Raw genomic sequence first — 25,856 nt, forward strand, 5'->3', positions numbered from 1 at the left:
GTAAGACAGGAATTATACATGAATGAGAAGACATCAATGACTCGTAACCTTACTGGTAGAAGAAATAACTGTGACAGTGGTCTTTCAGAGTCTTGAATATGTAAACTGTAGAATTCTTAATAGTAGTGAATGGGAATTTTTAATTAATTAATGGGAATTATTAATGTGATTGTGCCATCCCTTAAGTAACTTAACTCAAATGCTTCGTCTGTTTTTGTTTCCCCAGATGCTTTGGTTATGGAGGAAGCAGTCCAGGAACTGAACTCCTTCTTGTCTCATGAGAATGGCCGGCTTCAAGAATTGGCAGACCTTCTTCAGGAGAAACACCGCACCATGTCTCAGGAGGTACCTGACCAGAAAAGGGAACTGTGCTGTCTTCTGTACTTTGGTCTTTGGCACCTGCCTGTCCTTTATGTGGAATACTGTATACTACATTGATTACTGTACAACAGGAGGGTCATTGTTAGAAGAGTCTTAGTCTAACAAATACAGTATAACCAGGGCTGAAGAATGAAAGCTGCATGGGAACGAGAGGGGAATTCTGGTGGCGTAGTGGAAAGAATTCTAGAGTGGGAGTCAGACCTGGGCTGTAGTTCTTATACTCTCGTTGGCAGGTAATAGAAAAAAAAAATTCCAGTCCTCCCAAAACAAAGTCAAGAAGAAGTCAAGAAGAGAAATTCAGCATAGAGGGTGAGGCAGGGGCTTGAACCAGTGTGTGGGTCCCAGATGTTTGTGGGCAGTTCCTGTTGACTGAGTCAATTAACTTTCTGACTTTTACTCCCTCACCTACAAAATGAAAGAGATCAAATGTTCAAACTTGGGTGTTAATGGTGATAAGTTTTCATTCTACTACAAAGAACACTGAGCTGAGATTGGAAAGCCCTTGGTTTTATTTTCTAGTTCTTGAACAGACTAAGCATAGTTGTCTGACAGGGTGCTTAACTTTCCCATGCCTCCCTTTAAGTATGGGGCAGTCAACTTTACCCTCTTTTCCTCTGAGGGGTAATATAATAATGGTTGGTGGTTGTCCTTCATTCTCAATGAGGACCAAAATGACATCACTATGTTAGAGTGAAGTTGCAATGCGTTTGACTGTGGCAGATCAGACCAGTATGAGCTTGGAATGCTCAACTACAGGTCGGGCACAAATAGTACATGTGAACATTTGGTTGGAATCTCAAAATTTGCACGTCTCGCATTTCTTTTGAACTAAGGTAATAAAATAGATGTGAAGGTAAGATAATAGGTGTTTAAACACTTGGAATAACTTAAAAAGGTTCTTTTTAAGGTTGGGATGGTTATTATCCTTATTCATAGTGGTGAGGTTAATTGGTTGAGGATTCACTTCTACTCTCATGCCTGATGCTCCTTCTCACATCTTGGCTGCCTAGAAGAAGTACTGCCCTTTTCTGTCTCTATCCAGACTTGTCAAGTGTGTTTTCATCTACTTGCTTTTCTCTGATCTGCCTGACAATGGATGGCTAATTGCTTTTTATAAAACACAATTTCGTTACTTAGTGTGGCAAAGGTACCTTTCTTCACTTGAGGACAATAATATTAGTACATATGTCATGCTTTAGTTATTTGAAGACAGTGACTAATTTTCATTTCATCTTCTAGAATAAACTACTTCTTCCTGAAACCACTGTGTGTGTTCAGTCTCTGCACATTAATAAATATCTGATTCAGAAAAGGTCTAGAGAAGAAATGGAGTAGTAAATATACATATCTATGCATGTAGATATGTAGTTTATATATTAAATATATTGGTTATTTAGTTATATTAAAACTAAGGTTTTGATAAAACATCTTTGGAAGATAAGTAGCTCAGTTGAGTTATTCAAGATTTTAAAAGTAATGTCGACTTAGAGTCTTGGACTTGGATTCACTAAAGCTTAAGTGGAAATCCTGCCCCAGATAATTGTTAGTTGTGTGACTCTGGAAAAGCTCACTTATACCGTCTCAGATTTAGTTTCCTTGTTTGTAAAATGGTGATAATAATAATAGTACTTCAGGGTTGTTGTGTAAGTCAACTGAGATAATGTATGTGAAGTACTTTGCAAAAGTACTAAAGCTAAAGTAACTTTAATTATCATAAAAGGAAACATTTATGGTTTTATCATGTTTCTCTTTGATGGAATTCACCACCCTAGGGTGTTAGAGTACAGTGTTCGTTTTGTTTTTTTTTTACCTGAATTGGAATATTGTGGACAGGGTTCTTTTATTGATTACAAATTTGTATATAGGAAGAGTCTTCATTTCTATTCCAGATCATAAACTAAGTGTAATTGAAATGGAATGGCATGATAATATAAGTGAAAGACTGCTAGACTTAGAATCAGAATTCATAGTACTAGTACAGACAGTTTTCATTTTCTGTAAGTAGACCCTTCTGTAGACCTCTACATGAAGTGACTTTTATGTAATTCGTTTGTCTGCAGAAGAGAGTAAGAAAGGAGGGAGGAAGGAAGAAAAAAGGCTTGTGTGCCTGTGGAAGAGGGGGCTAGCACAGGTTTCAAGGACTTGTGGGAACTGAAGACAGAGAAATAAGAGGAGGAGGAGGAGGAGGAGGAACTCGAGGCCAGGGTCAGCTACTTGGGACCTGGCCAGAACTGAGAGGAAGAACATGTGTGGGAAAACTGAGGGCAGGGGGAGGCCATGTGGGGGCTGGACACAGACGTAGACAGGAGAGGGTGGGGACAGACGCATGGTATCTGATCACTGGCAGATGGGAAGACATGAGTGTGTGGGCAGACTGGGGCAAAGGAGCGCTTAATTGTAATTGAAGAGCTCAAGCTGAGCCCTGTACCTGGCAGCCGTGGTGGTGGTCTCTCCACACCCCTATTTATTTTATTTGGAGTTTTTTGGAGATTTTCTCTTTTTTTGGTGGGATTGGGAGACTGCAGAGCACTGAACTGCGGGACAAAAGTGAGAGTAAGTTACCGTAGGTATGTTTTTGGAATGCAGATTTCTTTCAGAATTCTATGTGTAAAGTTGAATTTGTGTCATGTGGTATGTAAAATGATAACTGTCAGTACTTCGTAGCAGCAATAATGGGCAGGTCATTTACGCTCAGTGAAGCTTGAGCTCCTGCCGCTGGGGCTTGGGGCTCTGCTCGGCAGGATTTCATTTCCTTTGGCCTTCGACGAAGTCACCTTGCCCATTTCTGGCACCTCCAGACGGCACTGCTGCCAGGCCTACCCAGGTTTCACCTCTAGCTGTATTGTAGCTGTTGTTTTCCTCTGTTAGAATGTAAACTGCTGGAGTAGAAGAGAGATCTGGCTTGCTTGTATTTGTATTATCAGCAGTTAGCATAGTTTCTGGCACAGTGAATAATAAATGCTTTTTCTTCATTCATAAACCTTGAGTTTCTCATAGGGATAATAACATCTCCCCTCTTCTGGGAGACTTGTAAGGATCAAATGACCGTAATATATATGAAAGTCACAATAATAAAGAAATATGTTATCATTATTAATTATTATTATTCTTGTTCAGTCAACATTAGCAAATTGGAGAGTCTCATATATATATATATATATATATATATATATATATATATATATATATATATATATATATATATATATATATATATATATATATATATATATATAAACAAGGAGACAAGTTCTAAGCTAGAAATCCTTTTTTATCACCATGAATATCTGTTTTGGTTTTTAGACTGGTAAGGTTTGGTTCTCCATGGGGTGTGGTAAAGCAAATTCTCACACATCTTCTCAGAAAATACTGGAACTAGAAAGTGATCAGAGAAATGATTAAATAGATTGGAACAAGAAGATAGCTTGAAGTATAGTCAAAGTAGAGAAGCATAGAACTGAAAACCTAAGACTTAGATGGTTAAAAAGAGTATCTGTATTCTGCCTGTTCATTTTCCATTCCAAACATGGCAGATATTTTTGTAACTGACTTGATACTTCATGGAACAAGATAAGCTCATGATTCCCTCGGAATGTCAAACTTGTCAAAGAATAGGAAAGACTTACTTTTCCTTCAAACTGAAACTGAACCAGATTCTATTTTGATTACATTTTTGGACTACCAACATTGACTTTTCAGCCAAGGCAAGGCTTAAAAATAAAGAATTCATTTTCAAAGTTGTAGAACTACCATTTATGAACAAATCACCATTTGTTTTTAAATACTGGGTTTTCATTAAGCAGTCATATAACATTTAATGTATATTAAGTGTTTATTTACTGCTTTCAGAGAACTCCTCAGACAATGAGAAATTTGTTTATTAAAACATGGTCCCTGCCCCCAGGGGCCTGCCCCCTGCCCCCTATTCTTGTAGGGGAAGAAGATATTTACACAGATGATTCTGATATGCAATATTACAAGATAAGTATGCTAAGAATTCCTAAATAAAGTAGGAGCAAAACTATTGTCCTCTCTTATAAGTTTCAGAACTAAAAGAAAGATTGGTGGTTAAAATTATATAGTTATATTATAAAATTATAAAGTTTAGTTGAAACATATGGTGTGTTTGTATGTTCTTTATGTTGTGTCTGTCTGTGAGTATATGAAAATTTTGTCAAGTTGGATGTTAAGGAAAAGTGAAGTTATCTCTAGGTGTTGTTTTAATTTATTTCCTAGAAATATTTATCTTCTATATTGAAGAGAGTTTTCTTACTGTACTTCTTGTGGAACAGATCCACATGGGAGGATATGTACTACAATTTCCTTTCCTGGCAAGTGGTGCTTATTGGGATAGGACAGTTAGTGAGTACTGAACATTGCTTTTGTTATGGTCCAGAGTCCTATTAATCTTCTAGACGTCAAGCTCATTAAGAAGATTAAGTGAGATAAAATTTATACAGCACTTTGCAAATCTGAAAGTGCTGTAAATGTCAGTAGTTGTTATTAAAGTGATTCTTTTTGCCCTTGCATGAAACTTGCCAACTCTTTTTGCTGTGATACATTTTGATGCTCTGAGGGATTTGGGGACTAGATCAGGTGTGCCAGATAATAATTTCCTGTTAATTGTTTTCTTTCTGTATTTCTGAATGTGTGTACTTGGAACAACAGTTTTCTAAGTTGCAGAGTAAAGTGGAAACTGCAGAGTCCCGGGTATCTGTTCTAGAGACGATGATTGACGATTTGCAGTGGGATATTGACAAGATTCGCAAGAGGGAGCAGCGCCTCAACCGGCACCTCGCCGAGGTGTTGGAGCGGGTGAGTGCATGTCTTTGGGAAGCTGGGGACAAATCTGACTCTGGGACTCAGATTAAAATCCTAGGAGATCTTACCAAAGAACCTCTCTCTTCTTTGTAGGTGAATTCCAAAGGTTATAAAGTGTATGGAGCTGGGAGCAGTCTCTATGGTGGCACGATCACTATCAATGCTCGAAAGGTAAAGGAAGTCTCAACATCTGTGTAAAGTTGTGTTTTTGAGGGATTGGACTGCAATTTTGCACAGGAAAAAAAATCTTTCTCTTCTAATCTTGTTTAATCACTTTCCCTGCCTTCAAGTTTGAAGAGATGAATGCAGAGCTGGAAGAGAACAAAGAATTGGCTCAGAACCGTCTCTGTGAGCTGGAGAAGCTTCGGCAAGACTTGGAGGAGGTGACTGCCCACAACGAGAAGCTCAAGGTAGGGCAGTCAGGCCCCAGGAAGCTTCACAGGCTGGGGAAGTGTGTGTGTTTGCGAACTCTTTGCTCAGGGTAATTCTTTAGGCTTTTCGTAAGAGGGAGATAAGAATTTGTGTTGTTTTGTTTAGGTTATGTTCCATAGTGCTGTCACGGAGATATGAAAATACTGGTTTTTCATTATTTTAATAAATAAAAGGCTCCTTTTATCCCTGATATGCACTTGATCCATTTCATCCTTGATGTTCAGTAAATGTAAAATACTAGCAAAAATGTTGCTAAATGACAAGTATATTTCTGTTTTTACTAATTTTTTAAACTTAATGAAAGTGTATCCTTGGGCTTTGCCAGATCTGGAATAGAAAGGGGATGCTGTTCTCAGCCAAGTCAGCCATCTTGTGGTACGTGAGGAGAATTGTAGGGAGCTGGAATGCTTTCTCTTTGACTGTATGGAACTTGCTTATTACTAAATTGATTGATCAGTTTATTTATATTTATCAGGGACTGTTTTTCCCTTGCTGCTATGTGGTTGTCTATATTTAGCTTACAGAAGAAAATAAGAGAGTATCTTTTTGATGAAAATGGATTATACATTTAGAAGTGAAAGATGATGCTTTCCTGCCTAATTGTATTTTGCTTAGCCTGCGATTTCATTCCCATCTTTATTCTTCTGTTGCTACATTAGTAAAGATTCTACAGTTGCTATCTGCTTTACTGATGAAATCAATCAAATTGCTCTCCCTGTGCCTCTGAGAGTAAATTCAGGCTCTTAATGATGTCTATACACTTGTGTAGAAAATAGATGTTTGGTGAGGAGGTAGTATTTCTGCTTTGTTTTAGACTGAGAAAGACTATTTCAAAATAGCTATAGAGGTGCTTTAAGAAGAGCAGTTGCTTTATCATTTGAGGACTCTTATGATTGAGTTCTTAGAGAAATAAGAGGGAGTGAATCTTTTCGAACAGATCTATTAGAAGAGAAAGAATCTAGTATAGTGAACTTCAGATGCTCACTTGCATTAGAATTGGGAAATTTGTTTTTCTTGATATTTGTAAGGTACCTTGTAAATTAACTTTCTTTTGATATCTTGTGAATGTTTAAAGGGCAACAACCATGTAATTACTTCATTTGAGATTAAATTAAATCAATAATTTTATTAAGCACCTGTGTGCTAGGTATGGGGGATATAAGATAAAAGCAAAACAGTCTTTGCCCTCAAGAAACTTAAATTCTAATGGGGGAAACAATGTTCACATATCTACAAAAGAGATACAAGTTTATCTTGGGGGGGAACGCATTAACGCAGGAGGGACCAAATCTTGAAGGAAACCACTAACTTTCAGAGGTGGAAATGAAAAGGGAAAACATTTTAGACATGGAGGAGAGCCATTGCAAAGGTCCAGAGACAGGCGAAAGAATGCTGTGTGTTAAAGGAACAGCAAAAAGACTAATTTGGCTAGACTGTAGGGTTTGTGGAAGGAAGTATATATAATAAGGCTGGAAAGTTAAGGTGGAGCTATGTTGTAAAAAGGATTAAATGTCAAGCAGAAGATTTTAACTTGATTCTGAGATTAAGAAGGGAGCCCCTGGAGTTTGAGTGACAGGGTCAGACTGAACTTCAAGTTACTTTAGTGACTTGGCCCTGGAGAGATAGTAGGAGATATTTGAGACAGGGAGATCAATTAGGCGGAGGCTGTTGCCTGTTAGGGTTGTTAGATGATAAAAGCCTAGACTTGGATGGTCGCTATATGAAGGGAGAGATGTTCAAGACAAGTTGTGGAGGTAGCAATGAGGAGATTTCTGCAGCTGATTGGATTTGTGGGTTAAGATAGAAGAGTCAAGGATTATAATGAAATTATTGCTTGGCTAACTGGAGGGATGATGGCATTCAATCCCAAAGAGGGAAATTTAGAAGAGGAGTAGATTTGGGGGAAAATATAATGAGTTTTGTTTCTCAAATATTGTACAAATATTGTACTCAAATACTTTTTTTTTTCCCCTTTTACCCAGCAGCCCTGAGAGTCTTCTCCTCTCAGTTTGATTTTTTTTTTTTTAAAGGGGCTATCCCTTGAGTAACTGCTTAAAGACACCTATTCATTGAATAGGTGTACCTCATTCAAAATGAGAATATGATAAGACCTAAAATGGTAAGGGTCTCACATTGTATCCTGGGCCATCTCTAGTCATCCTGATGAATATCAGGTCACTGGACCCAGATGGCTCTGGAGGAGAAAGTGTGGTTGGTGACCTTGCACAGCCCTCCTTCACTCAAATCAAAGTCAACTGCAAGTCATATCATCATGTTTATGTCATGGTCCTCTTCAAGAACGAAGGGTAAACACAGCATTGTACTCAAGATAACTATGGGATGGGAGGAGAGCTCATTAACGGGGCTGGATCTGTAGATCTGGGAGTGATCTGCATAAAGATGATACCATAGCTTTTTATGGGAATTATATTTCTGACCTCCCTCTTGTTCTTTTGGGGGGATGTGCCTATTTAGGTGGAGTTGCGAAGTGCTGTGGAAGAAGTAGTAAAGGAAACCCCAGAATACCGATGTATGCAATCACAGTTTTCTGTTCTCTATAATGAGAGCTTACAGTTGAAAGCACATTTGGATGAAGCTCGTACCCTGCTTCATGGCACTAGGGGGACTCACCAACGCCAAGTGGAACTCATTGAGGTAATAACCTTGTATGCCTTCTTTACCTCATAAAACCTTTGTCTTCCAAAAACCTCCTTGATTTTGAACATTGCCTTCTCTTCACACCCTCAGCACTTATATATAGTTTGGTCAAGCTATGATTTGTTCATATTTGTTACATTTTTCTTTGGTAGTGTTTTTAAATCATTATCACATGTTATCTCTCTAACTCGATTTTAAGATCCTCAATGACAGGGCCATTCTTTTTATTTCTTTTGTGTTCCTTGTCAGTGTCCAATATAGTGTTTTACACAGAGTGGTTGTTTGATAAATGTTGACTGTCTCTGAAACTTCTCAGGGTAATAATCTCTTTTTTCCCTGAGTTTTTCATCTTTCTTTCTTGGGCTGTTGTAGATCAAGTTTGGGAGACAGAATAGAAATTTGATTCATTTTGATCAGTTTGACAGGAGAATGACATATACCTGTTTTCCAATAGTAATGTTGTCCTCTCTTTCCTTTGTTTAGCGGGATGAAGTCAGCCTCCATAAGAAGCTAAGGACAGAAGTGATCCAGTTAGAAGACACATTGGCACAGGTCCGTAAGGAGTATGAAATGCTGAGGATAGAATTCGAGCAGACCCTGGCTGCCAATGAGCAAGCGGGTAAGGATCTCTCTCCCTTTTCTGAAGTGGATCTACTCTTAATGACTCCTTGAAAAACTTAGGTTTTGTTTGGATAAAAATGAACATAGATTTCCTGTAGTATCGAATCTTAAAATTCAGTGTGTCATATATCTTGGTTTGAGATTAACTCAAGTGGATCGGTTTTCTTACCTCAGAGAAGATGTTATACTGGGTAATACTTTCTTAGCTGTATAATTATAAATTTAAATTGTGAAAGAACCTTTGGGAGGTCCACAGACATTAATTCATTTCCCTTAGAACACATAGGGAATGAATTGCAGAGCCAAGAGCCAAACCCAAATCCCTATTGTGCTACCTCTAACCAGTTTCTGATGCATTTTGTTCTTCTTGTCCTTATAATTTTGCCAATATTACAACTTTTTGTGATATTTTTGTTTGTGTTTTCAGGCCCCATAAACCGGGAGATGCGTCACCTTATCAGCAGCCTTCAGAACCACAACCACCAGCTAAAGGGGGAGGTCTTAAGGTATAAGCGCAAACTAAGAGAGGCCCAGTCTGATCTGAGCAAGGTAACTGGAAGGGGTGAGTGGGACAGCCTGGTGTCTGAGCTGAGAGCGTCATAGAGCTTGCTTTTGGATTATCTGCTGTGTTTAAGCATTTAAGGCTCCAGGCATGATACTCCTTTTGGAGGGAAAAGGGATATAATGCGAATGGTTCAGTAGGATACTTCAACTGTCTCCTGCGTTTTCTCCCTTTTGGCCTCCCAGACCCGCCTCCGCAGTGGCAGTGGCCTTCTGCAGTCCCAGTCTAGTACTGAAGACTCCAAAGAAGAACCTGTGGAGGTGAAACAGGAACCAGAGGACTCTTCCACCCAGACTTCAGCACCCAAGTCTGCTCAAGAAGAGGCCAGTGAGACCAAGGCCAAAAGAGATGAGGAAGAACGAGAAAGGGAAAGACGTGAAAAGGAGAGGGAACGGGAGAAAGAAAAAGAAAAAGAAAGAGAGCGAGAGAAGGAAAAGGAGAGAGAGCGGGAGAAGCAGAAGCAGAAAGAATCAGAAAAGGACCGAGAATCCAGCAAAGATAAGGAAAAAGGGAAGCATGAAGATGGAAGGAAGAAAGAAGCAGAACTGATTAAGCAACTGAAGGCTGAGCTCAAGTAAGAGTGACTCAGCTACCGCTGGGCATTTCCATCCTAAACCAACACTTTATGTTTCTCATGAAATGGCCATCTGGTACACCAGATATTGTTAGCCTAACTGATGTGACCACAGCTATTGTCATAACAACAACTCGGATGTCCAGGTTGCTTATTGTGTGGTCTGGTTTAGAAGCTGAACCTAGGAAAGAGCCGTGTTCCCTTGCCTTACCCTTCACAGATCTTAACTTGCACAATGCTGTTAGCTTCCTGGGAATTCTTAGTATTTATTGCTCTCCAGTAGATCTCAGCAAGTGTAAATGGCTTTGCTAGTTGGACTTTTATTAGTCTTGTGATAGAACAAGATTGAACACTTCAGTTTGTGGCATCAGAAAATTGACTTGGAAAGTTTGTGAACTTAGTCAATTTCCCATTCTTTTGTGCTCTTATTGCCCCGTTTTTCCCTCATGGTTTAATGATACTATTCCTCTCCACTCCCCAGGTCTCAAGAATATTTCCCTGTGTACAGAAATGGTCCAGTAAAAGTTTTACATTGTAGAGAAGCCAAGTGCAGAATAAAATTTTGCTTTTATATGTATTTCTTCTGTACAACATGGCAGCTCTGTGCTGGGGACCCCTTTGTCAACTTCCTGTGTTCCTTTTGTCAATAGGAAGGCGCAAGAAAGCCAAAAGGAGATGAAACTCTTGCTAGATATGTATCGTTCTGCTCCCAAGGAGCAAAGAGACAAGGTTCAACTAATGGCAGCTGAGAAAAAGGCCAAGGCTGAGGTAACCTTCTGTTTGTCTGTTTGTTTGTCATTCTTGTGCGTCATCTTCAGCTTTGTGTGGAGCTCCCTGAAGAAAAACATTGTGTGTTGTGGAGAGATCCCCTAGGCCAATAAGGGAAGGGATTGTATACATCTAATCCTTCTAAAAGCTAGTGCTTTAGTAAATCAAGTTGGGAGGGAAAGAGCAACAGTTACTATTGATAATCACTCTGAAGCCAGGAGGGTCCAGAAAACCACCACTAAGTGAAGTTTGGGTAGTGACCTGTTGGTGTTTACTTATTTTTTTCTGTTGCTCATTAAAGGGGCCATTCCCTGATTACTTCTTAGAGAGGCTTATTCACTGAATGGCCTAACCTCACTCTTAAGTGAGAACCTGAATAGGCCAAGGGCTCCTGTTGCATCCTGGGCCTTCTACAGTCATGCTGATGAATATCTGGTCACTGGATCCAGATGGCTCAGGAGAGGAAAGTGAAGCTGGTGACCTTGTACAACCTTCCTTCCCTCAAAACAAAGTCCAGTACAAGTCATGTCATCATGTCTCTGATGGCATGGTCTTCAAAAATGAAGGCCAAGCACAGCGCTTCAGTAGCATAATGTCTTCTTTTGTGATGTGGGAATAGAACTAGAAGGTGTAATGGTTAGCTCTAGGATCTGTAGACTTAAAAGGTCCTGTATCCATGTGTGCTGTTCATTTCAGAAGGCCCATTGGCTTGTGTCACCTGATTGTTTTCATTTTTTAGTTGGAAGATCTGAGGCAAAGGCTCAAGGATCTAGAGGATAAAGAGAAAAAGGAAAGCAAAAAAATGGCTGATGAAGATGCCCTGCGGAAGATCAAGGCAGTGGAGGAGCAGATAGAATACTTGCAGAAGAAGCTGGCTGTGGCTAAGCAGGTGAGAGAAGATTTTGAACATGACCTTTTAAGACTGAGACTGTAGACAAAGTAGGGCAGCAAAAGATAGTGTATTTGTTAGATTTATGGAGAATGGAGGAATTTATGACCAAATGAGATAGAGAGAACATTATGAAGTGCAAAATGGATAATTTTGATTACATTAAATTGAAAAGTTTTTGCACAAACAAAGCCAATGCAGCCAAGATTAGGAGGGAAGCAGAAAACTGGGAATTTTTACAACTAGTGTCTGTGGCAAAGGCCTCATTTCTAAAAATAGAGAAAACTGAGTCAAATTTACAAGAATACAAGTCATTCCCGAATTTATAAATGGTCAAAGGATATGAGCAGGCAGTTTTCAGAGGAAAAAATTAAAGCTATCTGTAGTCATATGAAAAAATGCTCTAAATCACTATTGATTAGAGATATGCAAATCAAAACAGCTCAGAGGTACCACATCACACCTATCAGATTGGCTAACATGACAGAACAGGAAGGTGATAAATGTTGGAGAAGATGTGGGAGAGTTGGAAGACTAATTCATTATTGGTGCAGCTATGAGCTAATGAAACCATTTGGAGCTATGCGCAAAGGGCTATGAAAATGTACATACCCTTTGAGTCAGCAATACCACTTTTAGGGCTGTATCCCAAAGAGATCATAGAAACAGGGAAAGGACCCACATGTACAAAAATATTTATAGCAGCTCTTTTTGTGGTGTTCCAAAGCTAGAAATCTGAGGATTTCTCTGTTGGGGAATGACTGAACAAATTGTGGTATATGAATGCAATGGAATACTATTGTGCTATAAGAAATAATGAACAGGTGGACTTAAGAAAAACCTGGAAAGATTTATATGAACTGATGCTGAGTGAAATAAGCAGAACCAGGAGAACATTTTACACAGTAAGAGCCACAGCATATGAGGACTGTATCTGAGAAACTTAGTCCTTCATAGCAATGCAAGGACCTGAAACATTTCCAAAGGATTAATGATGGAAAATGCCATCCACATCCAGAGAAAGAGCTATAGAGTTAGAACGCAGAGCAAAGCAGGCTATTTTCCTTATTGTTTTGTTTTTCTTTCTCATGGTTTCTCCCATCCGTTATAATTCCTCTATGCAACATGACTAATGTGAAAATGTGTTTAATAAGAATGTATGTGTAGAACCTATAGAGAATTGCATGCTCTCTTGGGTAGGGAGGGGGAGAAAATTTAAAATTTATGTAAGTGCTTGTTGAAAACTGAAAACAAATTAATTATAAAAAAAAGATTGCATGCCATCTTGGGAAGGGGGGGAGGGAGGAGGAGAAAATTTAAAATTTATGGCAGTGATTATTGAACTTTGAAAACAAATAAATTTGGGGAAAAAGAAGAAAATGACCTTTTAAGCAAGGAAGAAAGTCTTGACTGAAATAAATATAGGGGAAATTTAATAACTTGTTTCTGCGCTTTACAATTAGCTCTGTTTTGAAGAGGCAAGCTTGGTAATGAAGATGCCACACAGATTAGGGAAGTTTTAACATACATCCTTATTACATGTATGTATGTATGGTATGTGTATATGTTTATATGATATATACATGTAATTTTCATAACTGCTACTTTTTCATATATACACATATATGCATGCAGTTACCATATAATTAGTGAGGGTATATATAATTGTTACAATAGTTAGCCAGCATTTATTGAATATGGATTGACATTAGGTATTGTGTGTACACTAGGTTAAAAGTAGAATTATTTCAGTTTTTATTTCAATTTGTTTATTACTTGCCCTCAGAAAAGTTCATTACCACATTAATTGATACTGTATTGATGAGCTTCTCCCTCCCTGTAACTTCAGCTGTCACATCTCTACAGATGTGGTGCATCTGGAGACAGTCAAGAGTGCCGGGGATCAGATCCCAATAGCTATGCAGTTTTTGGCAAATTACCTGAGCCTCTGAACCCCAGTTTATTCCTTCTCAGTAAAATTAGATAAAAATATCTGATGATACCTACCTCACAAGGTTACTGTAATGAAAAAATGTTTTGTATAACACTTAGCAAACCTTGGCTGCTGATGTTTACATGACACTTATTTCAGAGTTGTTGCTGTCGTGTTTGTCCTAGAGTTTTGCTGTCGTGTTTGTCCTTTGTTCTCGAAGAGGACCATGACATCAAGATGATGACATGACTTGAGTGAGGGAGGGCTGTGCAGGGTCAACAGCCTCACTTCTCTTCCACAGCCATCTGGGTCCAGTGGCCTGATATTCATCAGGACGGCTGGAGATGGCCCAGGATGCCATGGGAGACCCTGGCCCTTTCAGGCTGAGCTCTTATAGCCTTCTCACTTTGAGTGAGATGCACCCATTCAATGAATAGGCTTCTTTAAGTAGTTGCTCAGGGGTTTGAGAGCAGTAATGATGACAACAACAGCTGTGAGGATAATCTTGATTTTTCCTCGAGGCCTGCACTTCAAACGCTCTACGGGAAATCCCAACCAGGATTGCTTGTTGTCACTTCAGATTCTCCGTATCCAAAACTGAACTCATGCTCTGTCTCTGAAATCTGTCCTTTCCCCTAATGTACCATTTCTGTTAGTGGCATCATTATTGTCCCAGCACCCAAGCTGAAGAATTCTCTTGGTCATCTTTGACTCCTGCCTTTCTTTTCACCTGTATCCAGTCAGTTCGGTCCTGTTGATTTAATGTCTCGAGGCCTTCTCATGTGTCTCCTCCTTTTCAGCCCCATCACTGACATCAGTCAGACCCTCATTACCTTTAGTCTGCATTGTTAGGATTACATCTTGATTCGTCTCATTTTTAGTCATATCCATTCCATACTCTGCTGTCAGGTTAATTTTAATACATTGTCACTTTGATCATGTCCCCTTCTCTTTCCAAACACATTCATTTGCTCGCCACTGTTTTCCAAGTATAGTGCTTCCTCTTTGACCAGATTCTGGCCTCCAGTTACCTTTCTAGCTTTCTACTTTCTGCTGGTGCCCCTTGTTTTTCTGCCTCTGAATTTTTACTTAAGCTTTTTCCTCCTGTGTGGTCTTCCCTCAGCCTCACCTCTCCAGTACCGTCCTGTAGGAGTCAGCTCACATGCTCCTTTTTCCATAAAAGTTTTCCTCTTTCCTTAGAGGACGATTTTCATATTCCTTTAGTTGCACTTTCACATTCTGCTTTGCTTTCTGATTCTTTGTGTATATCTTGTCCCTTCCTCAAGGACACTCCTGACTCTTTAAAGACAAGGATTATATTTTGTACTTTTTAATATCTGTCCTCTTGTGTCTTCTATGGTACCTTGTACACAATAAATGTTAAATAAATCTGTGTGGAATGAGTAGATGTAGATTAATCTGTAAGAAAGGATAAAGGCAATCGGAGGGTCTTAAGGTGGGTGGGGGTGGAGAGAATCTGGGAAAATGTTAGAGCACATACCCAGTGTGAGACTGTCTGCTTCTTAGGGTGATGTATAACAATAATAATTCATACTTGTAAATCGTCATTGCTTTTTTCCAAGACCTTTTTTTAGTGAGAGTTTCCTTCCTTTGGAATCGCTTAGTAAGAAGGGTCAGTTGGTTTGTGCCAAGTTCCTGGGAGCTGGAAAGTGTGACTCAGACTTCAGACTCTTTCTTGTGTCAGGAAGAAGATGCTCTCCTGTCAGAGATGGATGTCACGGGGCAGGCATTTGAAGACATGCAGGAGCAGAATATCCGTTTAATGCAACAGTTGAGAGAAAAAGATGATGCCAATTTCAAGTTGATGTCAGAACGCATCAAGTCAAATCAGATCCATAAATTGCTCAAAGAGGAAAAGGAGGAGCTTGCAGACCAGGTTCTGACCCTGAAGACTCAGGTAAGCAGGAAGGACGGGGATTTTCTCTCATGTACTTTAGTGTCCTCTCCAGAAGTAAAAGCTGTCTCTATTTGGCACTCCTCAGATAGAAGGCATGGTGCTAGACTGTTGCGGTAGTGTGGGGAGGTAAGATAAAATTCACTGAACAATTCAGTTGCCTTTGTGCTCAAATGACTAGAGAAGGAAAACAAGGGGTGGAATGATCAAGTACTTGGTGGGGATCCTCGGGAGTCTTTCACTTTTCTAATTAAGAAAGACACATATTGTATCTTGTAGAAACAGATTTGTAAAACCTTTGCCATTTGTGACTGTCTTAAGCAATGTGGTCTGTCTTTTAGGAGATAGGAGACTGTAAATAGGAAACATTTCCTATACCATTAGACTTAGTAGATGTGCTGATTAGTTTTGCTGTACTGCTTTTACTTTTCTTTCTTGTATTCATTTTTACAAGGGATGGCTTCCTGCGTAAGGAAGCCATGAGAGATATGTTTGGACTGGAAGGGGATTTAAAGCAAATAATACCAGAAAAAAGTTTTAAAAAAGAGAAATGAGTGTGAATGTTTTTTTTTTCTGGTTGAATTTATGGCAGGAAGTTAGGATAGTATAGGGAAGAGTTATAGTATGGGGAAGTTAGGACAGTATAGGGAAGAGTTATAGTATGGGGAAGTTAGGACAGTATAGGGAAGAGTTATAGTATAGGGAAGTTAGGACAGTATAGGGAAGAGTTATAGTATAGGGAAGTTAGGATAGTATAGGGAAGAGTTATAGTATGGGGAAGTTAGGATAGTATAGGGAAGAGTTATAGTATAGGAAAGTTAGGACAGTATAGGGAAGAGTTATAGTATAGGGAAGTTAGGATAGTATAGGGAAGTTAGGACAGTATAGGGAAGAGTTATAGTATAGGGAAGTTAGGACAGTATAGGGAAGAGTTATAGTATAGGGAAGTTAGGACAGTATAGGGAAGAGTTATAGTATAGGGAAGTTAGGACAGTATAGGGAAGAGTTATAGTATAGGGAAGTTAGGATAGTATAGGGAAGAGTTATAGTATGGGGAAGTTAGGACAGTATAGGGAAGAGTTATAGTATAGGGAAGTTAGGATAGTATAGGGAAGAGTTATAGTATAGGAAAGTTAGGACAGTATAGGGAAGAGTTATAGTATAGGAAAGTTAGGACAGTATAGGGAAGAGTTATAGTATGGGGAAGTTAGGACAGTATAGGGAAGAGTTATAGTATTGGGAAGTTAGGACAGTATAGGGAAGAGTTATAGTATAGGGAAGTTAGGACAGTATGGGGAAGAGTTATAGTATGGGGAAGTTAGGACAGCATGGGGAAATTAGGACAGCATGGGGAAGTTAGGACAGCATGGGGAAGTTAGGACAGCATGGGGAAGTTAGGACAGCATGGGGAAGTTAGGACAGTATGGGGAAGTTAGGACCGCATGGGGAAGTTAGGACCGCATGGGGAAGTTAGGACAGTATGGGGAAGTTAGGACAGTATGGGGAAGAGACAGTTATAACACTGTAGTTAGAATTTCATTTCTACTTTTTCCAAATGTGGATTTCAAAGCATTAAACAGTAGTATTTGGTACATCCTCATTTGGAGATTGAAACATGACAAGTATGGATTCCTCTGTATAAGGGAGAACTTAACCTGGCTTTTGAACACGTGGGTGAAATCAGGAGTAAAGCTTGAGATTCTTAACATGCCTCTTCCTTTGGGGCTTTAATTTTAAAGACAGAGTCTGGTCAGATCTTAGGTTTTAGAACTTTTTCTTGTTTGTGTGGAAACCCCCTCTTCTTCTTTGAAGGTGGATGCTCAGCTCCAAGTCGTAAGGAAACTGGAAGAGAAGGAGCATCTCTTACAGAGCAACATCGGCACAGGAGAGAAGGAGCTGGGTCTTCGGACACAGGCTTTGGAGATGAATAAGCGCAAGGTGAGCATTTTTTCTAGGTATTAAAATAACAGTCTGTCTCAGAGCAGTTCTTAGTTATTATAATAAAAGTATAACCTCTTTATTTCCTGTTTCAAGTTAAGGTTTTTCAACATTGGAAACAATGTAGCGATTGAATAACTTTTTTATTTTTTAATTATTGAATTCTTTACAGGCAATGGAAGCAGCTCAGCTTGCAGATGACCTCAAAGCACAGCTAGAATTGGCACAGAAGAAACTTCATGATTTTCAGGATGAAATTGTGGAGAATAGTGTGACCAAGGAAAAGGATATGTTTAATTTTAAACGGGCCCAGGTACTGGTTTATGCTTCTTTCATTTCTGCTTTTAGACCTTTTCTGAAGAACTGAACTGTGATAAAGATGTAGTTAAGGAACAAAGTGATGGTCAGCCAAAAGTTCTAGTTATGGCTCCAATATTTTTTTCCTCCCTTTCTTACATTTTTTCCTTTCTTAATTGTGTTAGGTTGAATTTAAGGGCTCTCAGATTTGCTAATTGTAAAATAAAGGGAATGTTAGCTTGTTTTTTGCAGTCATTTCTCCCCAGAAAGAAAAGAGAATAAAAGAGAGGATTAAAAACCTTTTAATTTCTGTAGTGATTGTGTTTAGTTGATTTTCTCTTGGGGAGGTGTGATTAACTGATGTTTTTCGGTCACAGGAAGATATTTCCAGACTTCGAAGGAAGCTAGAGACTACAAAGAAACCAGACAATGTACCTAAATGTGATGAGATCCTCATGGAGGAGATCAAGGATTATAAGGTGAGGTATAACTTTAGTAGGGTCCCTGAATTATTTTAAGTCAAATGAAGTCAAGACTTGAGATGGTGTCCCCAGGAAGGGGGATAATTAAGTGTTGGCTCTATTCCATCATTAGGATGTTTCACTTTTGAGGTTTTAGTAGAACTCAACATGTCACTATGGTATGTGGCTTTTCATTTGAAGATTGTCGATTCTTTAGCTCACAGAATGGTGGTGATAGCGGCTCAGCATCTCACCCACTTCACTTCTTTCCTTTTCAGGCCCGACTAACCTGTCCGTGTTGCAACATGCGCAAGAAGGATGCTGTGCTTACCAAGTGCTTTCATGTATTTTGCTTTGAGTGTGTGAAGACGCGCTATGACACCCGCCAGCGTAAATGTCCGAAGTGTAATGCTGCCTTTGGTGCCAATGACTTCCATCGCATCTATATTGGTTGAAACAGGTTATGAGCAGAGGAACAGAAAGTCAGGATAGATGTTCTTTCATGAACCATCAAACTGTTACCTCTTCTGTCCTTACTGTCACTGGAAAGGCCATGTGTTGCATTCACAGACTCCCGCCCATGTTCTTCTCCAAAATAACTGGGTGACTCCAGTGAGAGAATTGGGTAAATAAAAGGACTAGGTTTGTGGGAATATGTGAAAATAAGGCAACAATTGACTACTTTCCCTTGTAGCTTAAATTTCTTTAAGAGCCCACTATGCCATCTTGGCCTGTTGGTCTACCCCCCCACCCTCCTCCCAAAGATACTGAGTTAGTATTTTTGCTCTGGAGTAGTACTGATTTTATACTAATTGGAGAACAGAGGGGAAAGAGTCACTTGGGGGCAGGCTGAAGAAAGCCAGAGCTCCTTAGCAGAAAGTTGCCTTTGGGCATGATTTGCTTTGTAAACTTGTAGCACAAGTGTCCTAGTGGCACTCTTCCTTAGACAACATGAGCTGCTGCTCTCAGGTATGAGGTACCTTTAAGGGCCAGTTATAGAATATCTGCTTTGTTGTTACAGAGTTTTTAATTGATGGAAGATATATTAAGTAAAGTCTTTAATTCCTCCCAGGCTGGAATGGTTGCAAACAGTATAGCCCCTTTCTGACTTTCCTTATGGCTAGAATTGGAAGAGACGAAAGAAGCAGACTGAGGTGATGAGAACCTTCTGGGCCTTGGTGAGCTGTGAAGCCTCTTTGTTCACTTTCCTGGGGTGTTCTCAATCTTCATTTTCCCGAGGACTGTTTGTAGTGTTTTCCATCAGACTTTGTACTTGACAAATGCCAATTAAAACATGGGTCAGTTTATCTTTGTCTTACAGGTTTTTTCCTTGAGAAGGGTGAAAGCTGATTTAGTACTTACTGATTTACTCCTGGTTCTCCTTTAAACATGAGTTAGTCCTAGCACAAGAACCTTGGTGAAGTTTTTAAAGAACATTGAATTTTATGTATTAGTGAAACGGTTCTTCTAATCATCTTAATATGAACATAGGCTGTTGAAAAGTTATGGTAAGAGGTTTTCCACTCAGATCCCCTCCTCCCCACTTCACACCGCCTCTCTTTCATTCTCATCCTCTACTGTTGTCCTGTGTTTCTATATCACTTCATGTAGATCATTTAAAAGTAATACTTATGGTTCTAAATGTCTAGTTGTAAGATAATTCTTAAAGTAACTGTGGCCTTATTTCATCTCAGTTGAGTCACTGAGTCCTGGATTTGGAGGGACCCTCCAAGGTGGGATCCAGGCCAGCCTCCTCACTGTCAGTCTGGAGCTCTTTCCCCTCTAGTGCAGCTGTTGGTTACCGTGCGCTTTCTCTGCAAAATGTCACCATCTCTGTAAGGAAAAGCTAAGGGAGGCCTGGTGCGGGAGAGTGGGGAATCTGTTTGGAAGGTAATGATCTGGTTGCTAGTTCTGGGTGTGGCCACGAGCACATCCCTTTCCCTGCTGAAACCTTGATTCCTGCTTATTTTCTTTGGCCCCTTAAGTTTAACTAGGCCACTTCCTGGGTCCCTTCCTTCTCTGTGGCCTTCAGTCTTTGATACTTTCCACCTTGAATATTTTATAATTCATAGAAGCTTTATTTTAGCAAATTTATGAAGGGAAATTTGTCAGAAATGAGAGGTAGAAGGACAGGCATTGGCAAAGCTAAGGGCCGGAGATGCATAACTGCTGGATGAACGACGAATGTGGCCATAATGTGGGTTTTTCCACGACCATGGGCTGTGATGGACAGTAGCATCAAAGAGCTGAACAGCCTACCTCCCCAGGGGAGGAATGTGCTTGGAGAACAGCAGAAGACTTGAGGATGTCCCTTCGCCGAGAAAGCCTGACAGATGGTCGTCCAGCTTAGGTTTAGTGGTCTTCCAGGGAAGAGGAACGCTGGAGTTGACCTGTTCTACTTTGGAAAAAGCTCTCATCGTTAGGAAAGTGTTCTAATATCAAGCCACAATTTGCATTTTTGCAACTTGCACATTGTTCACATTTGGGGCCAAACAAAAACGTATAGTCCAATAGGGTAGCTAGGTGGTGCAGTGGATAGAGCATGCTGGACTTAGAGTCAGGAAGACCCAAGTTCATATTCAGCCTCAGACACTTACTAGATGAATGACTCTGGGCAAGTCACTTAACCCGTTTACCTCAGTTTTCTCATCTGTAAAATGGGGATAATAACAGCACTGAAATCCCAGGGTTGTTATGAAGTTAATGAGATAAAGTATAAGGTGCCTAGCACAGTGACTGACCTATAATAGATACTTTGTAAATGTTAGCTTTACTATTCAGTCCCTAGTTCCCTTCACATACTTGAAGACAGCTATCATGTGCCCCCTAAGTCTTCTCTTATCCGTACTGAGTATCTGCAGTTTCTTCAGGCAGTCCTAGCATGGCACAAGCTAGATGCCGTTTACTGTCCTGTTGCCCTCCTGGACACTGCAGCCTGCAAATGTCTGTGGAAGTGTGGTGCCCAAAATCAGACTGTCTCGAGGGTATGATGTGACCAAGGAGAGTAGAGTGATAGCTCTTTCCCTATTCTTGGAACTTTGCCTCTTGATTTAGGCCCCAGATCACATTAAACCTTGGTGTGCAGTATCATGCTGTAGGATTCATATTGAACTTGCAGTTAATTGAAGCCCTTAGACTTTTTTTAGGTATACTATCATCTTGTACTTGTAAAGTTTAAATACAAGACTTTGTATCTCTCCCTACAAAAATGTGAGTTATTGGCTTTATAAAACTTGGGGCCTTTAGGCCTGCTGAGGAAGAGGAATGTAAGAGTAGTTGCAATTTAAGCTTCTGTTTTTCTAAGATGGGTTTGGCAGCATCTTCTTCAACTTCAAGACCCTCCAGCTGGTTTAAATAGCATCCATAAACTGGAAAAAATAGGTTTACATTTGTAGGGGAAGGGAAGGGAGAGTCCTGGCTCTGCACTCAAAAGACCTGGGTTCAAATTCTACCTCTGGCACTTATTCCCAACATGACCTTGGACAGTTCACTCAGTCACTCTGGCCTCAATTTCTTAATCTGTAAATTAATGAGGTTAGATTAGATGATCTCTGAGGTCCTTTTCAGGTTTAAGTTTATTATCATTTGATCTTGATTGGCAAGATAGTTTGGTATTTTGTCCTGTCAGTCATGGAGGAACACTGGAGGTATCAGGGCAGTGAGTATTCTGACCTTTGTATTAGGAAAATGATTTTGGAAGTTGTTTAGAGAACTGGGGAGCCAAGAGACTGAAGGTAGGAAGAAAAGTTAGGAGGCTTTTAAGGTTTTTCTGCTTCCAGGGAGAGGTAATGCAAGCTTGAACCAGGGTTCCTAGCAGTAGATCAGGCCTAAGAGAACCTGTACCAGAAATACTGCTGAAGTAGAATTGAGGGGCTTAGTAACTGATTGGATGTAAGTAGAGGTGAGGAAGAGTAAAGAAGTCGACCACTTAGGATCACAGGCTTTGGAATTGGAAGAGTAACTCTTTCATTTTACAGAGGAAGAAATAAACCCAGAGAACAGATTTTCCTGGGACATTACAGGCAGGATAGGGGCAGGATTCAGCCTTGTCTTCTGCTTCCAAATGTATTTCTATTTATGCAACAGTCAAAGATAACAGGTTTTTGAGCCTGGGTGACTGGGGTGATGCTGGTACATCCCAGAAGATAGGAAATTTAAGAGGAAGGGCAGGTTCAGGTGGAGTGGGAAGAGATGATGAGTTTAATTTTGGATCCGTTGAGTTTGATGCGCCTGAAGAACAGCCAGGTATTCTATAAGCAGTGAGAAATATCACTGGGCCAGTCAGGGTGAGAGTGAGGAAGGTAAACATTTATTAAGTGCCTGCTGTGTTCTGGGCACTACGCTGGGCACTTTACCAACATTTATCCCATTTGATCCTCACAGTAATGCTCAGGACAAGATTGGGGATGGAGTGACAGTGTGGAAGTGTGCCATCGATTGAAATGGATAGCAGAAAAAGTTTTATGAAAGAAAAGAGGGCTGAGAGGAGAGCTTGGGGTCCAAGTCTGGCCTACGGTGTTTGTATTTACATAGTGTTGACTTCCCTCAAATGTGAAATCTGGAATTTTTAATGAGCCAGCATATGTACTTTTTGCTGGGTAAGGCTGGTGCCATTCACGTCAACCTTTTACAAGCACCCAAAGATAAACTCTAGCAGCATCATTCCAGAGTTTTGTTTCAATCCAAACATTTATTCCACATTCATAGAAATTTGTGATGGAAAAGACCTAAAGACATTTCATCCGTCTGCCCAATTGTACAAGAAACGTGCCCAGAGCAAATCATCCTGGAGGCTTTTGCCCAGAGGACAACATTTCAGTACTTCCCTGGAGCTGAGCAGTCTGTTTCATATACTTCAGAATGAAGACACATAGAAAAAAACTCTTCAGCCTTCCCAAGAAATACAGCAAGGTGTGTTTTCATAAACCAGTAAGCGATGGTAGGAAATAGTACTGAAGAAATAGGTTTATGGCTTAGGTGGGTGATGAAAGGAGGGACTGAACAACTGGTCATTCGATGGCACAAAAAATAGAAAAATTGGGTTTTAATGACCAGAGAAATACTCCCTTGGAAGCTGGGCACGGATTTCTGGCTTGCCAATCTTGTCTTTGTAAAGTCCTTGTTAATTTTGATTTCTTGGTTTCTTAGATTCTAAGAGGAGTTTTCTCTGAGGTTAAATTCAGTGTTGAATTTTAGCTCTAATGAGTGTAAAGCCAGATGATGTGGAACTGTTCTCTTTGGGGTTTCCTTTCACTTTTGGTCAGTCCCTCCATTATCCCTATATGGAAGGGCGGCAGCAAAACTTTACGTAACAAGGAGGATGACCGTTTATAGAACCACCAGAATCACTGTTCTCTAAACACATCGAAGAACCCAGTGGAGTTCCATGCTGGCTTGCTATAGCCACATTGCTTGACTACCCTAGAGATGCTTTTAAGAGTTGTCTGGTACATCTGGTGTATTTATCGTTTGCCCTACCTATGGAGTGTGTTTCCTCTTTTATGCTGTGTGGCTCTGGGATTGTATTCAGACATTGAGTGGCCACATTTGTATCACTTAACACACCTGTTCTTGGCGCTCACATAGAGAGAGCTGTTCTTCCAGTGAGTGAACTTGAATTTTCAAACATTTTCCCAAAACATGGTTGGGCATTAGGTGACCAGTGACCTTCCCTTCCTTGTAGATGAGGAAGTAGAGATATGGAATGGTCAAATGTTACCTCTCTAAAGTGGCTTGATAAGAGAATTCAAACACCTTTTCTTCCTTTATTCACCCCCTTGTAATTTCATGTATTTGTGAAATAGGAGCTCATTCAGCCAAGGGATGAAAACTCCTTTTTTCCTTGTATAATATCCTCCCTAACCTGACGTTTTCTCTTTGAGCCCAAGTAGGGCGAAAGTCCATAGACTAGCCATAGTCCAGGTAAGGATAGGGCAGGGCAGAGCAGAGTTGTTTTGAAGGACTCACGATTTCATGAAAGCTTTTTTACAAAACACAGCACACTGTTTCACAAGTTGCAAAACACTGTTCAACCACCAGCAATAAAAATAACCATCACAATTTAACATGAAAACAGTTTCATTTCATCACAAGAAATTTTTTTTTTTCCAGAAAATGAAATAATTTCAAGCAACATCAATGACAGTAAACCTGGTGACAGTCCCCAACAGCTGACTTTCAGGCGGCTACTGCATTTCTACCCCAGGCTTACCAGTGTCAACCAGTTATTACCTAATAGTCCGGAAGAGACACTGAATGACTGAATGGGGCAAAAATTACTGCCTTTTTTGTGACAAGGTAGAGAAACCCAAAAAAGCATTCCTCATAATGTCTATATTGATGTGTGTGCTGCTTTAATCAAATCCATTATTAAAAAACCCAAACTTAGAAAAAAACTAAATTAGGGAATAATTATTTGCATTACAAAAGGATTCTTCACTTTACAAAAGACTGCTGGGTTCCTCTAAGTAGTTAGCCACCCAAATGCAGTTAGAATATAATTAGATTTACAAAAATTTCCATTTACAGGTAACTTTTCCAGAACCTAGCTACTGTGTGAAGTGAGTACACCTGTACATAAACCTTCTGGATAAGAGGTGCACAGAGGATAGTGACCCTGGTCCCTACAGTGTCCTGGACTGTAATTAGAAAATTCTGGGAAATAGTTTTAGAGATGTGCCTTCGAATTTACAGCTTCTGTAAGGTGAGGGATAGTCTGAGAGCAGAGTTGGCTGAAGTCTTTCCTTTCCATTTCCCCTTCTTGGGGTGTCTCTTTTGCTTTGTTTCCTTTTGACTCATTTTCCAGTTTTGTTTTATCACCCTCAAGGCTTAAAGTATTATTACTCAGCTGGAAGTATTGAATGTTAATGGGGGCATCCAGAAAACTCAGCTCTCCATTTAAAGGAATGCCTTCAGCAGAAAGTTCAGATGCCATAGTATAAAGTGAGGGACAGTTGGAAAGCTAGGAGCCCCTTCACTCACTTGGTGGAGGTGGCTAACTACATGTCAGGTTGACTATATACCAAATACTGTGCCAGTCACTCAAGAGGCACTCAGAAAGTAAGATTGTGAAGGCAAGGACTGTGAACATCCATTAGCACCTGGTACAGTTTGAATTAACAGGTGCTTAATAAAGTTTGAGTGTATTAATTGGAACAAATGGTGAATATTGGAAAAAAATATAATTGAAATAAAAGAGCCTATTCCTGAGTGACTTTTTTCGGTGCCCTGATGACTAGAAGGTGGCTTTCTAAACATGTTCTCTCGAAGGCAGTAATGCTTCTTTTCAGAGCACTTGGGGCCCTAGGCAGCTGAGATCTTTAGGCTTCCCTGCCTCCCGCATCATCTTGCTTCTCCAGAGAGCTTTGTGGGGATTTAGGAGGTAGCTTAACAGAGACAACTAGATAACTCAAATCCAACTTCATGGAGGTGATAAATGTGCTAGAGATACCAGCTGGAGGAACCAAGAGTCATTTCAGTATGCCTTTGGTGACTGGGGCATTTGGCAAATATCACAATAATTACAAAAAAGGGAAGGGTAGATGCCTGAAGATTCAAGCATGGGATGGAGCAAGTTCAGTCGCATGCACGAGGATCACTTTTGGGG

General features: G+C 40.0%; 1 protein-coding gene and 1 long non-coding RNA gene across 4 annotated transcripts in view; both read left to right on the forward strand.

Moving 5' to 3' along the window:
• RNF20 (ring finger protein 20) overlaps nucleotides 1-19,557 on the forward strand; it is a 30,444-nt gene extending 10,887 nt beyond the window's left edge. For 2 of the 3 annotated variants that reach the window (XM_072655062.1, XM_072655073.1), the window contains exons 6-20: nucleotides 227-345; nucleotides 5,050-5,196; nucleotides 5,296-5,373; nucleotides 5,493-5,612; nucleotides 8,110-8,289; nucleotides 8,776-8,911; nucleotides 9,341-9,462; nucleotides 9,661-10,049; nucleotides 10,700-10,817; nucleotides 11,557-11,706; nucleotides 15,345-15,557; nucleotides 17,367-17,492; nucleotides 17,665-17,805; nucleotides 18,167-18,268; nucleotides 18,529-19,557. In XM_072655062.1, the coding sequence (XP_072511163.1) occupies nucleotides 227-345; nucleotides 5,050-5,196; nucleotides 5,296-5,373; nucleotides 5,493-5,612; nucleotides 8,110-8,289; nucleotides 8,776-8,911; nucleotides 9,341-9,462; nucleotides 9,661-10,049; nucleotides 10,700-10,817; nucleotides 11,557-11,706; nucleotides 15,345-15,557; nucleotides 17,367-17,492; nucleotides 17,665-17,805; nucleotides 18,167-18,268; nucleotides 18,529-18,705 (2,318 nt within the window). In that variant the 3' untranslated portion in view covers nucleotides 18,706-19,557. The remainder of the gene's footprint in view (nucleotides 1-226; nucleotides 346-5,049; nucleotides 5,197-5,295; nucleotides 5,374-5,492; nucleotides 5,613-8,109; nucleotides 8,290-8,775; nucleotides 8,912-9,340; nucleotides 9,463-9,660; nucleotides 10,050-10,699; nucleotides 10,818-11,556; nucleotides 11,707-15,344; nucleotides 15,558-17,366; nucleotides 17,493-17,664; nucleotides 17,806-18,166; nucleotides 18,269-18,528) is intronic. The other variant, XR_011977226.1, reaches the window with a different exon arrangement.
• A 3,501-nt stretch (nucleotides 19,558-23,058) lies between these two features.
• Nucleotides 23,059-24,498, forward strand: LOC140534261 (uncharacterized). Its single transcript, XR_011977228.1, has 2 exons — nucleotides 23,059-23,161; nucleotides 24,362-24,498. It is a non-coding gene; the product is annotated as an uncharacterized lncRNA (long non-coding RNA).
• The last annotated feature ends 1,358 nt before the right edge of the window (nucleotides 24,499-25,856 follow it).

This window comes from Notamacropus eugenii, chromosome 1, assembly GCF_028372415.1.
Source record: "Notamacropus eugenii isolate mMacEug1 chromosome 1, mMacEug1.pri_v2, whole genome shotgun sequence".
NCBI lineage: Eukaryota > Metazoa > Chordata > Mammalia > Diprotodontia > Macropodidae > Notamacropus > Notamacropus eugenii.